The sequence below is a fragment of the Bemisia tabaci genome, chromosome 10 (genome assembly GCF_918797505.1).
Source record: "Bemisia tabaci chromosome 10, PGI_BMITA_v3".
Classification (NCBI taxonomy): domain Eukaryota; kingdom Metazoa; phylum Arthropoda; class Insecta; order Hemiptera; family Aleyrodidae; genus Bemisia; species Bemisia tabaci.
The window spans coordinates 5,708,684-5,724,118 of NC_092802.1; the positions used below are offsets into that span (position 1 = coordinate 5,708,684).

The following is a 15,435-nucleotide window of genomic DNA, read 5'->3' on the forward strand; positions in this document are numbered from 1 at the left end:
AACAACTGATAACAGCAGCAGAAGATGAAGATTATACTCATGCTAGTTGCTACGGCATTACGCCTTATCTTCTCTCCTTTCGTTGCTCCTATTATTCTTACTCAATACAGCTAGTTTTAATATTTTTCCTCTGTGTCCTTCCTCAATTTTGTCGTCACCTTCGGGTCCACAGTTTAGACAGGTGTGGAGATTGTTTTGAAGCTTTGCACACATACGTAGGTAAGAATGATCTGGGTCCGCTAAATTTTTTTCAACCGAGAAAGTACATCCCTTGCCTGTGATAAAAAGCAAGCTATCCATCCTCTAACAGTAACTATCCGATTTTTCTGAGTGGTTTGATGACACTCAGACAGTAAAAAGTTCTCCTGAAGAGGATAGTTTTTCAACTGTCGAAATTTCATGGCTCTTAAGTATCGGGGGCTCAATTGTGATAGTTCCATATTGTTTTAGTCACTGCCCATATTCCCATATTGATAGCTAAAGTATATAACCAATGCTTTAGTTGCGATGAATGAACACAACCCAAGAGCTTTTAAAATTTCTATAAAGTTAGAGACTGTTTCACTGTCACTGGATTTTAGTCTACCTACCAAGTAATAGTATATGTTTCTTTTTGTTTAGTTCGAAGCATCGGAATTTTTACCACAAAGCAGCTAATTATGTCAAATGTTACAATCAAAGGATTCAAAATGCCCTCCGAGGCTGACAAACTTAAATGCTTCATTTGTGGCCGTATCATTATGGAGCGTTATTACTCTCTCTCTACTGTCAAGTGCGAGACCTCTGGAATGAAAGTGACAGAAGTTTTAGGCCAGTTAATAGGTGAATTGTAAGTATCGTAATAAGAACTGAATCTCAGTTTTTGATGGAAATGGTTGTGCACATAATACTAAAAATTTGGCACCAGCTTAATTTCGATACGATTTTATATGATAATTCTTTCGACCTCCTGTGCAGGATGCACTTTTAAAATTGAACTCTCTCTGTGCCAATCTTTAGAAAAGCGGCAACGATAAGTGAACATCCCAACGTATTTTTGTCGTTGTCCTGGACTGTCAATCATTGCCTCATCCTCCTCATTCTATATCACAGAATAATAATTACCAGATAGGGCAACTGTTTGCCACCTTAGCTCTGATCCTTAGGCCTAAATCCACGATCAGCCTGAGCTTAAGTTTGGCATCAGTTTGATGAGTTTGTTGATGTTTTCAACTCAGTGTTGTTGAATTGACTTGATAATTTTTTTACATTTCAACTTATGACAGCTTTCGTTGATGTTTGATTGTTTGATGAGTTTGCTTGGTGAACCTCAGGATTTAGCGGGCTGCCAAATCCTGACCTTCAATCAACATTCCGAATTAGATGAATTCCACTCGTCTTCTCACCCGTTATCTATCTAAATACTAAATTCAGTTGAAAACGATCAAATTTAAGAAATCCGATTGAGCAAATGCCAAACTGATGCTAAACTTAAGCCTAGGCTGATCGTGAATTTAGGCCTCTAGAATTCCCCTCGACCCCAGCTTAACCTATGGCTCCAAGTTTACTGATCAAAATGGCTTAGTCTTGTCCACTTTCACCCAGCAAGGCTAGCTCTACACCTGCAGTTTCAAATTTTATGCTGAAATGGTTGCAAGTTTGCTAAAAAAAAAAAAGCCATCACATATGTGATCATACGGAAAAATCAGACAGTTAAGTACCTCTCCGGTTGGTTAAGATTCTACGCCTGTATTCCAAAACCAGACCTAGGCAACCATTGTTTGAGACCATCAAACTCGGATCATGTAGCCGGGAATCTAACACAATCATGCTGCCTTGTGTTGGTTCTTTAGAGGGTATAAAATTCCATTTTCATCCAACGATTTTGAGCCTTGAAAAGGGAAATTAAAATGCAAACAATTTTTTCTCAAAACCATCTTTTTGATCTTCAAATTCTGAGCTGTCATTACTCTAATTTAATTTGACAAATTTGAGAGTTTTTTATACTCCGAATGTTCCTTCTTGCAGTTGCGCCAATATTTTAATATTGAGTTCTTGCAAACCAAGGCTCTCTTTCCCAAGGATGGTCTCATATGAGTAATATCAACTTTTGTTTCATTACAGGTTCTATGTGGTTGTGTCTGACAGTGATGTGATTTGCCGCTGCTGTACGTCTTTATTGAACACTTATGACAGACTTGAGTGCCTAAGAGCTCAGTTGAGCTCAGTCATACGTTCAAATTTGAATGAGAACTACCTGTCAAAACAAGTCGCAAATCATTTAGGTAAAAGACATTCATAGACCAAATGGACACAGGTTCTATTTTTAAGATGAAATTTTGTCTGCCTGGAAATCGAATAGTTCCCTCTATTTGATGACACTTCTCTTTTACATGCTTTTTACAACACTGAAGTAAATTCCTCTCCATGCTGATCCTCTCTCAAAAATGAAAAAAAATGCATCAATTTTAAAAGGATTTTAGTAGGGAATCTGCTCTTGAACGTCCATTGTTTTCAAATGGTGGAAATATTTCCCCTACTTTTATCATGGACAACTGAACAGATATATTGATCAATTTTCCTGGTATTTTTTTTTTTTTTTTTTTTTTTTTTTTTTTTTTTTACAATTTTCTACTGGGAAAAAAGCAAAAAAAAATCTATTGTTGTGTGCCTATTGCCCTCAAAAAAATGGAAAAAATATCTGCACAGTTTCAAAACTTTCCAATGGATGTAGGAGATTTAACTTACAATCTCCTCGAACTATTTCCTTGTATTTTCAATTTCCTAGAGATGGAAAACATTTTTTAACAAAATTTTTATATCGAAAATATCTTTCAATCCTCTTTTTTGTTTGAAGCGAGTCTAATGTAATTTTCTTCAAACTTTTAAGATGAGGGGAAAAAAATTAAAATGCACCACCTGCCAAACTTTTTAAAAGAAAATTAATTAGAAATGATCATCTCAGAATTCTGGAGTAGTCTGATAAATTTAACATCATAAAGTTTAATCTTCTGTATTCAATATTAAATCCTGAGATTAACTATGCTGAAAAATCAAAGGGTGTTTAATATTTGTTTCTGCTGAAGTCGTCTCACTCTATCGGGGGTAAAATAATTAGTATACCTAGGTATTGATTTTATTTATTTTAGAATGATTATTTTTATTTTTTATGATTTTTGCAGTAATGTAGTATAACATTGACAAGAGTTTGTTTTCCTCCGAAAGATGGAGTTTTTCTGTGAGTGATGGAAAGAAAATTAGTTATGTTAGGGGATCTGGCACCATCTGAAAACCAAAATCCTTTCAAACAAAAACTGTATGGTGACTGGGGAACAAAGAAATATTCACAGATCCAACACAGCTGTGATACCGTACAAATACATTTATGAAAATGCTGATAAGAGTACCTTTTTAGCCTACGTTTTCTGGAGACTGGTCAGCAATTACTAAATCTTTTGCATATTTTGTGTTTTCCTTTTAATGTGAACTCCATAAGAATATGCTGCCACAATATCTAATTTACTTTTTCTTTTGTTTGTATCCATTAGAATTTGATCTCGCACATTTAGGTCAAAGTATCTCCCCTTCCTGTCCTTTTTCAGAGTTAGAGTTGAGTCAAGAACTTCTATCAGTGAGTAATCCCAGTATCAAAATCATCCATGATTCCTGAAAATCTTGACGTAAAATTAACTTAACTTTTTTCCTCAAAAACCTATCATGTTTCCAAATCTTCCTTGAGATCTGTAAAATTATATTTTCTCGTACTCCTTGCAACCCTAGCTTCTCAGACGGCTAGTTTTGAGGTAGCAGGTTTCCAGTGTAAAAATCTACAGAATATATCAGCAAATGACAAATTCAAGTGACACTATAAACATGCAGTTGAAGAGTGCCAGAGGTTAAGAGTAGTTAGACAAAGTAGTAGCCTACTTGTTTGAGTGAATATGTATCAGAGGAATACATGTTCAATGGACTGCGTGAAACGAGTAAAAAAAATTGATCAAATCATACATTGTAGCTTTTGATTGAAATCTGTGAAATAAAGCATTAGCCACGAGAGAAGGAGAAAATATCCAAATTATGTCAGTCGATTTCAAGGATCCCAATTGCTTCCTTACTTCCCTTCAGGAGTACTGTTATCCTTCAAGTAACAATGGTAATTAATCACCCTTCACAAAAGTGAAATGTAACAAGAACCTTACAACATCCCTAACTGAGATACGTAGTTTTGTAGTCTACGGTGGTTATATTTTTGTTGCAATTTAACTCTTCTTGTCTATTTCCCATTTTACCTCTGGCCCCTTTAAGTATTCTCTCCTTTTTAATCTTCAGAGCTAATTTCCTACTTTTATGATAGTTTTTATACTGTTCTCTTCCTGCACTCATTCAATATTCCAGGTGATCCGAGTTCCCACTACACCAGTACCATGCATCACCCCTGTAACTTTTAAACAAATTGAGATAGAGACTAGAAATTCTGTTTGCGTTTTTTGTCAAAGGAAACACATTTTGGGAACCCCCAAAATTTTGAAGGGACCTCCCCTAAAGAGGGGCAAAAAAACTAGAAGTTTAACAGAGGCACTGGACTTTTGTGGCACCTTGTTCCTGTACTTAGCGGCAGCATTTTTTTTTTTCAGGGAAAACCGAGTCCTGCAGATTCAGTCTCTTTCATTCCGACGGCGTCTGTGGAGCCCAACGTAGTAAAACTTGAACCACGCTCCATTATTGAAACAGCTTTTGAAACGCTTCAATATGATCTAAGCGAATTGAACCACAAAGAGCCATGTTTCTCAGAGCCAATCACGCCTTTCTCTATTTCCCAAGTTAACTTCACGGAAGGTGACATTCAAAATCAAATTAATACGCTCACCGATATTGAAACTCAGTACATTCACGACCAACTCACCTTACCTTGTAGCTTTGGCCATCTTGAAACCGACTTATTCAGTAAAGCCGATTCATCTGGTAAGAAACTCTTTCATGTTTGCCCTTTATGAACTAATTTTTTTTCCTCCCTCTTGCACTGAACATTGAGTGACAGGTTTTGCTCGAATTAAGTTTTCCCAAATTTGGTCAATTTTTTCTGAATTGGACTTTTACTTCTCGAATACAGCTCAATAATAACGAGGACAAAGCTATAGCTTTAGCTTATTGATTAGGATTATTTCTTGCCTCCCTGAGGTGACACATATTGAAGGTAGTTTTGCAGACTTTAATCTGGAGAGAGTATTTTGTCAAGTTGAGTCAAACGGTGAAAATTCAAGGTTTTTTTTTTTTTTTTTTTTTTTTTTTTTTTTTTTTTATATGGAAAACGCTGTCTGATAATTCCAAAAATTGAGCTATTAGCAGTCAAGTAGAAATTTGTGCTTCTGTGAGGCAGAGTTTCATTTTGATTTAGCAATTTGAAACTCTGAACGTAGAAGATAAAAATTTTGAGGAGCCTCTTCTCAAAATGGCATTTTTCAATGGTGAACTTTTAAATGTTAAACCTTTAAAACTACCATACAGTTTGACATCCTTGAATATTCTTAGCAACAAAATTTTCGTAGAGCTCTTTTTTGCAGTGTAAGATTAACTTCTCAATTTTAAGTTGATGGCACTTCAGTTCCGTTTCCTGAGCAAAGTCAGTTTTTAAAAAATATATTACTGTGTCCAACAAGTCTAAAGTTTAAAGTTAAGCCCTACAATTGCAGAGATATGAGAACTTTTTTAGATCATTCGTAGACTTGCAAAAAAAAAGTCAGGAAACAACAATTAATTTTACCACTTTTTTAATTCCACTTTTTTATGTTTTTATCGCAGAAACGACAAGCAACTCCTATCCACTGGCTTGCAACATTCCTCCAGACGGTGAAAGCTTTAAGATGGCTAACAAAATCAACCCGTTGGAAGAGAGTTTCAGTGATGGTGACCACATTGCGGATCAGGACTCAGCTGAAAACTTTTACGTTCAGATTGTGAGTGAATCTGGTGAGACCAGTAGGAGCGTTCTCACACTAGATAGTGACTCTGCTCAAGTCTTGAAACACAAGTGGGAGGCATAGCTGTGCGTAGTTTTGAGACAGACAGGTCTTCTTAAACCACATTGTAATTTTAGTTACTCATCTTTCTTTCTCAGAAATGTTGATATGGTGTGCACAAGACTAATATAATTTATTGAAAAAAATTTTTTACTACGATAATGGTATTTAATCTAAAACCTAATTATGGATTAAACATTCATCTAAATTGAGGCCCTTTTCCTCCGGATGAAATGAACCGCGTTAAGCGGAAAGGAATCAAACCACATCAACTATTGCTAAATGTAACACGGCAAATTAATGTTTTACATGAAAACGGTTGTGCCGTTTTTGGTGCAAATTTCAGTGGAATTTCTGCATAGTACAAAGCAAATTCCTTGAAATTTTCGAGAAATCCGCACAAATCTCCTAATGTAAAAAATTAAATTGCCCAGTTAAATTTGGCAATAGCTGATGAGGTTTGGTTCCTTTCTGGTAAATGCAGTCCAAATGTAACTTTTTCCTACCTGTAGTGGAAATAGAGGAGCTGCCGCTATATTTCTTATTTTGGAATGAGCCTTGCCAGTGTTGACCTGTTTTTGAGAAGTTCATTCGACTATTGAGCCAATATCTAAATGGCAGCTAATCATAACTCAAAACTTAGATAAAAATTTCAAAGCGAGTGTAGAAATGGTTTTTGAATTTTTGTGTTAGCCTCCATTTAAACCTTGGTGCAATCGTCAAATTGACGCCCTAAAAGCAGGCTATAATTTTTTCTAATTTTTTGTGGCCTTTTCAACAAGTTGTGTATGGAATATAGATAGAAAAAATGTTTGGTGATGCTGTAATTCTTACTCAGTTTGGTAGTCCACTGTAGTTGAATTTTTCACAATCGGTGAACCCCTCTGTTGACTTATGAATCTGATTCTTTTCTGAAGGGGAGGAGAGATTTAAAGAAAGAGAATAATTGCATAGAATGTAATAATTTGTATTGACTTATTTATTTGATCATTTTTGAAGGCTACATTTTTAGAATTATTGAGGTATAAAATTGAAGGATCTCTGAGAAAATGTGAGCTACTATGTACCGATATTTTTCATTGAAAAATTAGCAATAGTTTACAGTCCTGTCAGGAAAGAGACAGTAATTGATACATTCAGAACTTCGATTAAAATATTTAGTTTTATTACAAATTTATTTTTTTAATTCAGTTGTAGAATTACTCTGTTACATGAGGCTGCGACACTAAAAATTGAAAAGTTTGGTCCGAATGCTAAGTTGTACATACAAAATAAACATAGATATCACCCTTCCACAAATGGTATAAAAGGGACGTTAAGACAAAGGGAGTGTATATCATGGTCTTTTCTATCTTCAATTTATCTCCAGTGAAGTAAACATTTGCACAAGTAAGTTTGCGAATGTAATTAAGGTGGAAAAGCTAAGGTTAATCCAGAAAAATCTTGAAGTTTCAGTGTTGTTTAGCTTTCTGTTTAAAATATAAATTATCCGAGACAATTTCCCTACGTCTGATGTAGTTAGGCTTATTCTAGTTAACCCTCCATGGCATAGTATTACTCATTCAAAACAATGCATTTTTTGGTTTTTTTGAAAATTTAACTATTTCTCTGTGGCATGATGTTGCAAACTGTTATCAATTTTTTCTTTTTTGAAAAAACGATTACCAAAATTTCGACATTTGAAGGGAGGAATTTGGGACTCAATGTTTTTACGAAAGCTACAGCATAGATTTTTTGCCCCAAGAATCCGAAATCCGAAGTAATTCATGCCATAGAGGGTCTGTCCATTTCACGCTCCATAATCTGCAATCATTAAAATACTCGTCTGTCGCCTGTTACGTCAGAATTTTCTCATAGCTCATCAGTCTTTCAACTTAAGTGTAGTCCTTTACATAAAAGTAAAATTTCTTTGCGGTATATGATTGGTCTTAAAATAAAGAACACTGTATCAGTAATAGTTGGAGGATTTGGAACCGACCAAGTAATCACTCCTCTCTTACTAAATTGGACCAGCTTTTACATTTTCCACCCAATCTTGAGCAAAAACATGCAGGAAAGACTGAGTTTTTTGACTGAAAATTTGAGTTTGAACCAAATCAGCTTGCATTCAGGATATGTGAAAAGAGGAATTTTATCGTCAGTTGGTGATTTCACTAACCAGAAAGCTTAAAAAATCCCACACATGAGACTGTAGATCTCCTTGGAAAAATGTCTATGTCATATGGAATTAGCAAGAGCAAGCCGTGGCATCTGGCCGTTGTTACATACATAATAATATTCAATTGAAGGAAAAAAACAGCAGCAACAATTTTCAAACTGTCTCATGTATTGCTTTGTTGCGTGTGCCATTTTTAAGTGAGCCGCTTTATCATGATTCATGCAGGCTTTGAAGGAAGCTTATCAAGCATTGTCAGGTTCTATTTTCACCGAAGATGACAGATTGATGGTGAAACTGCAGGAATGCATATCTTGGTTTTCGACATTTCTAACTTTCTATCCACCTTTATTTTTTAAATTGAAAAATGCTCAATTTCATTCCTTAAAAACTTCCCTGATTTTTCATCTCTGCACGAAGAGAACTCTATAACAATTTCAAGCTATAGCGTTGGTTTGTCCTTCTTTGATGAGATTCAACAAGAGCAAAACAGCACATTTTGAAACACAGCAAACAAGGTATGCATTCCTGCATTTTCTCCGTCAATTCATCTCAATTCAAAGGCGGTCAATTTCGTATCTTTTTATGGAAGCCCTTTATGACTTCCATAGTATAAAAGGCACAAAACTAGAACTTCCTCTCATCAAATGTCAAAAAAGTTGGGGCTACAAACTAAGTTTTCTAGTTCATAAAATGCAGTATCGGCAATTTGGTGAAAAAGGAGAGCTCTATTTTCTTTGCCGTTTTAAGAAAATAAATGATGTGTGTCTTAATATTCATGCACTCTCTTAGAAGCTGGTGGAACTAGCCCAACAATTAAAATAAATTAAATGAAAATTAAAAAGAATAAAAACTCTCCCGAATGATACCAGACCAGCCCATATGGTTGGCTCATTTTGTGAACAAAGGTGAAAACTCCAACACTGTGAAAATACTACACTTTCAATAGTGTACATGTGCAAAAAAATTCACTTTTCAGCTTCAATTTTCTTGAAAATGGCAAAGAGAAAGTTTTAATTTAAGAACCTTATAGGTTCAGAAGGGTGTGAAAACATGAACTAGCAGAAAAGCATAATTCAGCCAACATTGAACCTCTTCGTCAAACGGGTGTCATTTTTTTGGTGTAAATGTATGTACAGACAAATTTTTTTTAAAAAAAATTCATTACTTCCTAGTACCTTGAGTGCAAAAAGAATTGGCGTTTCGAACAACTTGTTTGAAAAATTTTAAAATCATCAACTGAGCAAGTAGCAAACAACACCATTAGCGCTTTGGCCTATTCAGCAAAAATACTCAAAGGGATAAGAAAAATGATGCTGCCTCGTATCTGTTAGTTTTTTCACACATTCTGATGAGAGACTTTGTTTTCCTTGATAAAAGTTTCAAGCACATTTTGTACCAAGCAACCTTAGAACTCAAAGTATCTGCACAAATCATGATTACTAATATTAAAAAAAAAATATGGAAAGATTTGGCCGAATTATTTTTGGCACCCATCTTAATAATACGGAAAGATACAAATGAAATGGAAGCTGCCGCTTTCTTTTTAATTCATGATTCAAATAGGGAATAAACACAAGGTACACTCTACTACAGGTATGGACAAATGGAATTTTAGAAAGTTGTCGAAACGCGTAGATTTGGCAGCGTCCAATGGTACAACTGCGACGCCATATTGAAAACTTATTTACTTTCTATTTTAAGAGTGGGTCTCGTCATTTGTGTTATTTTTTCGTGTTCTTAGTTGAGGTTTTCGTTATTTTGAGTTCTATCAATTTTTTAAATTCATCTGATGGCTTATCGAAGCTAACGGATCTACCAGAACCTCATTTTGAACTGCGCGGCAAAGACGGTACGACTTACGACGTCGCTCAATGGCCTATAATCTCAGCGCTGCCACTTCGGCACCCTGCTTGTCCATACCTGTAGTAGAGTGTACCTTGGAATAAACAGGTAGCTTTAAGATTTTTCACAACCTTTAACTGATTTTCAGTTTAGAATTATACTCCTCATTTTAATTGAAGCGTTGACACAAGTTTTGTTATCAAATAAACCCGAAGGTGATATGGATGAAAATGAAAGAAATGAAGTTTGCGAAAGGTAATAATTGACATGACAGAGGTACTTCAACTCATTTCATGCAAGAAAGCCTAACGACACTGAATATTCATTGCAGTGAAAGTACTTATGCATCCTATTACTTTGAAAGAAACTAATCAAATGAACCAAAGGGCAAACTCATGGATCCTGGCCATTATAAATGTGCCTCAAAAACCTCTTGAAAAATGTAGGAAACTTTTGAGGGACTTGGTTGGACTTGGACTATAAAATTTCATGACATTTACTACCTTAATATTGACAATGTGTAAAAAAATTCGTTGACAGGGATATCCCACACACAATTGAACACAAACATAGAAGGCAGAGGCGTCACACAAACAAAAATTTGTAATTTGTAAAATCTGAGCTACGCTGATCCAGAAATTTGGAGCCTCACATAAAAATCTGCAAGCTCTCATGACCTCTCTTCAAAATCCATGAGCAATTGTAATTGGTAGGAGCCTATCTTAACGGTTCTTAAACAGTGGTCGGCCAAAGCCTATCAAAAATTTTAAAAATGTTGGTTTGAGAAGCACAGTTTATATGGAGAGGAAAACCTTATGACCATGGAAATTTTGAACTGTCTTTTGAATTCTTCCTGAAGTAGTAAAAGCGATTTTGACATAAAAAGGTTGTTAGTTTTTGTTGGTGGTCCGCAGCCTCTTTGCATGGTGGAGAAATGTTCTGCAGCCAAAAAAGGTTGAGTATCACTGCCCTATTTTGAAATACCTGAATTTACACCAAATAGAACCACTGACTAACTAATTTGAGGTCACTATATTGCTTCTTCCTTTTACATTGCAGAATCAGGTCTATTCTGGCGGTGCCAGAAATACTTCCATCTGATTTTTTCTCACGAAGAGTCGATAGTAAGCCATGGAAAATTTTCTCAGTTTACCATTCAGAATAACTCTAATTGTCTCAATGTAATGGAACACTAATTACAGACTTAAAAGTATCAGTAGAAGAGAAAAGTACTGACCATAAGAAAATTTTCTGCCTGGTTCAGAGGCTAACGTTCCGACACAGTGCTGTACCCACTGGGTAAAATTTATAGTATCGATATCTATCAGTTGCATTCAGCCCAAGGGCTGTTAGTATCAGTTTGTAAAGAATTGCGCATAGTTTAGCTAAGTAATCTAATTTGTAAGCGCACGATTTAGGGTCAAAGCTCATAGATAGTTGGGCATCGTAGATAAAATCTTATTTTTTCCAGATCTGTTAACAGCCAGGGTCAAGCAAGACAAACAGTTAGGAGCCAACTAAGACTGGGACAATACTCACAAAGAATTTTCCTGTCTTCCTTCCTTCCTGTCTTCCCGATTCAAACTTATCGAAGCTCCTTTCAATTAATCTCTCCTTGATTTCAATCATTACTAAGTATGCCGGGGTCGTTTGTTTGACCTGCAATTAAAAAAGCTTGACTATATTTCAGAGTGGGTAAACAAGAGCAATTGAGCTCATGTAGGTAAAAGGGATTTTCAGTTTGATCAACTGTTATTTGTCAAATGTAGTGAGAAACTCTATAGTGCCGGAGATTTTATCGGAAGCCATCTTACAAGCTAAGAAAGAAGTGCTCTGAAATTTAAAGGATTAACTTTATGAGCTTTTCCTAAGCTTAAGATTTGCTTCAAGAGAAAACCAATGGCAGAATCAGTTCTTTTGAAAAAAACATTGAGATAGATCGTAAAATCATGGTTACTGAGCATTGATAGCAACCCTCTTGTGCCGACAAAACAGTGAATTGAACAGATTCTCTAGCTCAGTTCAGGGAAGTTTGGGGGTATTTATTAAACATTTGATAAAGTTTTAAAAAATTAGGGTAAGATTTTGAGACACGATTGAAACTACAACTCATCAAAAGCAACGAAAAAGAATTTTTCATACAATTTTGCAAGAGGATTAGAGGAGTATACTTCCAAACTTTGACCACTTTCAATGATAAAACTTCAAAATAGAGAAGTCACAATAACTATCCTGCTTGTATCCTTAAAAAAGAAAAGATTTTAACTTTACATTTCAGACCAAATTGAAATTACACTGCGCAATATTTCTTACTTTTATTGATTAATCAACAAATACTCATCAGGTATTTTAGTGAAGAAATCTTACTGTTGAAAATTTGCAGTATTTCGTCCCCCCCCCCTTCCCCTTCGTCTCTAGCTTTTTTAATAGCCATGAAGACATCTCTGCAGAGATTTTCGGAATCGCGATTTTGTGAATACTTCTGCCATTTTCTTCTCTTCTTCTTGGTTCTTCGTCTTAATCTCACATTCAAAAATTATATTCTTGTTAGGTGCGGAACCCACAAAGTTTGTGTTGTATTTTCAAAGTATTATTATTATTTTTTTTTGGGCAACTTTTTGTACACGAGCTTTTTAATGACTGACAAGTTATTCGAAAAGCTAAGGCAAAGTAAATGTGGGAGCATTACATAGTATGTATAACTACAAAGACCGTTACCTTCGACCTTAAACTCCGTCATCATCAAGGAACATACTTCTCTCAACTATCCAAAGGTTATTTAATTCCTCACAGGAATGATTGTAAAATATTAACGACTAACCTCCAATTGAGAAAAGAGAGAGATTAGAAAATGTAAAGAAGCAGTTGGGAAGATGACAAAGTTGAGTGTTACAAATAGATTTTTGTTCATGTTACCGAGAGAAGCCACCACTCGGCATGTAAAAAATATGAATCATTGACAATTGATAAGAATGGGATTAAATCAGAGGGAACATGCAAAAAAATTTCCCAAACAATACAAAAATTTCAATATGCAGCGGATAAATTGCAAAAAGGACTCTAAGTTGTTAATATTTACCAAAGAATTACATTAAAATTTAACAGGTTCCCTTGAGTGTCCCCTTCTGATCGATGATTGACTTAAACCCACGAGGGGATCAACAAATTATATCCAGTGAATCTATCTTTAATTTCCTTTGCTAAAATATCCTAAGTCATGAGAAAATACAAAATAAAAATTGAATGAATATACATATTCTGAAGTTCTTGCATGATCACTTGTGAAGAATTGAAGTTTCTGTCCTCTAACGGAAATATAGTAATTTACCTTCATCACACTATTAACTATATGTGAAGGACTTCTTAGCTAAAAAGTAGTAATGAATTCACCATGTGGAAGGTTCCAGGTATCTTAATTCTAATTCATGCCTGACAAATAATCAAATGGATCAGCAAGCATAGCAATTGTTGTTCCGACAAGAATTCGCCCTTTGGATAATGGACATGGAGTAAAAAAAACAGGATTTTTTACACGCAGCTGTTGCTCGTGATGATATTACTGAACATCGAAAGTATTGAAACCATTAAGGGCGTGGCCGAAGGAGTTAAGCCGAATGGACGTACTTAGACCAAGGGGAAATATCTCCACCAAGACATGAGCTCTGCGTGCATATCACCATTACATACTTGACTTGATGTGTCCATGTGACAATGAAGGTAGTCTTTTTTGATTTAGTTACATCTAAATATGAAGTATGTTGCTGAGAATTTTCCAATGTATAAAAACTGAGAAAATACAAAAATAGGAATAAAAAAATAACTTTTTGAAAGCGGTGTAGAAAAGTATGATAGGAGTCAGTCTATTTAAGTTACATCAGATTGTTACAGAGGAATCTTTGAAAGAGGCAAAAGAAGTCTTCAAATTCATCATCCACTTCACACACAGTGATCATGTATTCAACAATCCCTATGCTGTGAATAAACATCACTTGGCAATAATAGCTCGGGGTAGTCAAGTCAGATAAAATGTTGGCCATCAAATTTATTCAATTTGATTTAAAAAATAACATTTTTGGTTGTTAAATAGCATTTAACAACAAAAATAACATGCGCTCAAGTTTGGTCTATAAAAGATGATGTGTTGGAGTGCATGTAACAGTGAGCAATCACAAGTATGAGTTAATGTTAGAGATATTCCACTGTTGTTGTCGAACGGAGGTTGATAAAGCTCTGTTAAGAATAGAAGCAGGAAAGAAGGAAAAGGAAAACTAGTTTTGAAAGTGATATCAAATGACGAGAAAAAAAAGGAAATTCAATAAATTTTGCTGGAGAAACATCTGTACATTTTCAGAAATTATTACCAAGTTCTGTCAACTATGAAATTTTGAATCCATCTAAAAAAATACAGTGCCAGGGGAAAATTTATCAGAGGTAGAAAATGACGAAAGCGCTAAAACCTGAGAGTATTTCGTTCCGAAAAGAGGCTTTATATTCATCCTCAATTGGACCACATTAAGCAGTAAGGGACCAAGCCACACTAACTGTTGTCAAATTTAACTAGGCAGTTGAATTCTGTACAAGGAAGCGGTTGTGTGGATCCTTCTGCAAATTTCAGTGAATTTTCTGCACAGTACAAAGCAAATTCCTTGAAAATTTCAAAAAATCCACACGAACATTCTCTTATAAAAAATTAAATTCCTCAGTTAAATTTGGCAATAGCTGACGTGACCTGCTTCCTTTCTGAATAATGTGGTCCAATTGTTACAGCAAAACTGAAAAATAATGATGATGAAAAATATCTTAATCAGATTCTGGAAAATAAATTATTGAGAAAGTACCATCTTCTCACCTATTTCTCATCTATAGGACCGTTTATTTTTATAAAATATTGAACGCTATAGAGGGGAAGGGAGTTGAGAAGAGTGTTCAGGGATTTTTTTTTAGCGTTAAAAGATAGGGACCTACATCACAAAATCGTTGCGCGGAGGGGGGTCAAAAGTTCTGAAATTTGGCGTTACGTACTTCAAGAATGACCCCTTAAAGAAGATAAGATTATGATTATGTTGAAAGTCAGAAGTGCAGAATTATTCCACTAAACAACTACTTTCATGATATATATATTATTAGGAATCATTTTTTTGAAATCTTGTTCAAGATACCACTCACTCATACTTAAAAATAAACGCCTAAAATAAGTAATTCAGTGAGCTTTACATCCTCAACACAAAGGGGTTCAACTTCCATTACTAAAACTCATAAAGTACCAAGCACAAGAAACACATCAGTAAACGGGGAGGGGATCCATATTTCGGGAGGAATTTATCTGAGCACACAAAAATTTTTTTACAGAAACTATGTGAAAGTGCCAAGTCAAAATTGAAATATTTTTGAAAAGTTCCAGAATTTGCGAGAGAACCCCTAGTGTTGGGGAGACTGGAT

The 15,435-nt window shown here is 35.1% G+C and overlaps 2 protein-coding genes across 3 annotated transcripts in view; one reads left to right on the forward strand and one right to left on the reverse strand.

Moving 5' to 3' along the window:
• LOC109029899 (uncharacterized) lies at window positions 1–9,737 on the forward strand. Its single transcript, XM_019040606.2, has 6 exons — window positions 1–219; window positions 622–829; window positions 2,104–2,264; window positions 3,528–3,610; window positions 4,614–4,941; window positions 5,779–9,737. The coding sequence occupies exons 2-6, from the start codon at window positions 660–662 to the stop codon at window positions 6,018–6,020; spliced, it is 984 nt and encodes a 327-aa protein (XP_018896151.2). The 5' UTR covers window positions 1–219; window positions 622–659; the 3' UTR covers window positions 6,021–9,737.
• The window catches only part of LOC109029860 (tyrosine-protein phosphatase non-receptor type 61F), a 21,071-nt gene continuing 12,578 nt past the window's right edge, over window positions 6,943–15,435 (reverse strand). Inside the window, exons 9-10 of one of the 2 annotated variants that reach the window (XR_011900643.1) lie at window positions 11,536–11,655; window positions 6,943–10,935 (exon numbers count right to left, since the gene is read on the reverse strand). Coding sequence is in view for 1 of the 2 variants with exons in the window: in XM_019040537.2 (XP_018896082.2) it covers window positions 11,628–11,655 (28 nt within the window). In the remaining variant the exon portion in view is untranslated. Of the gene's footprint in view, window positions 11,656–15,435 lie in introns of both variants that reach the window. The other variant, XM_019040537.2, reaches the window with a different exon arrangement.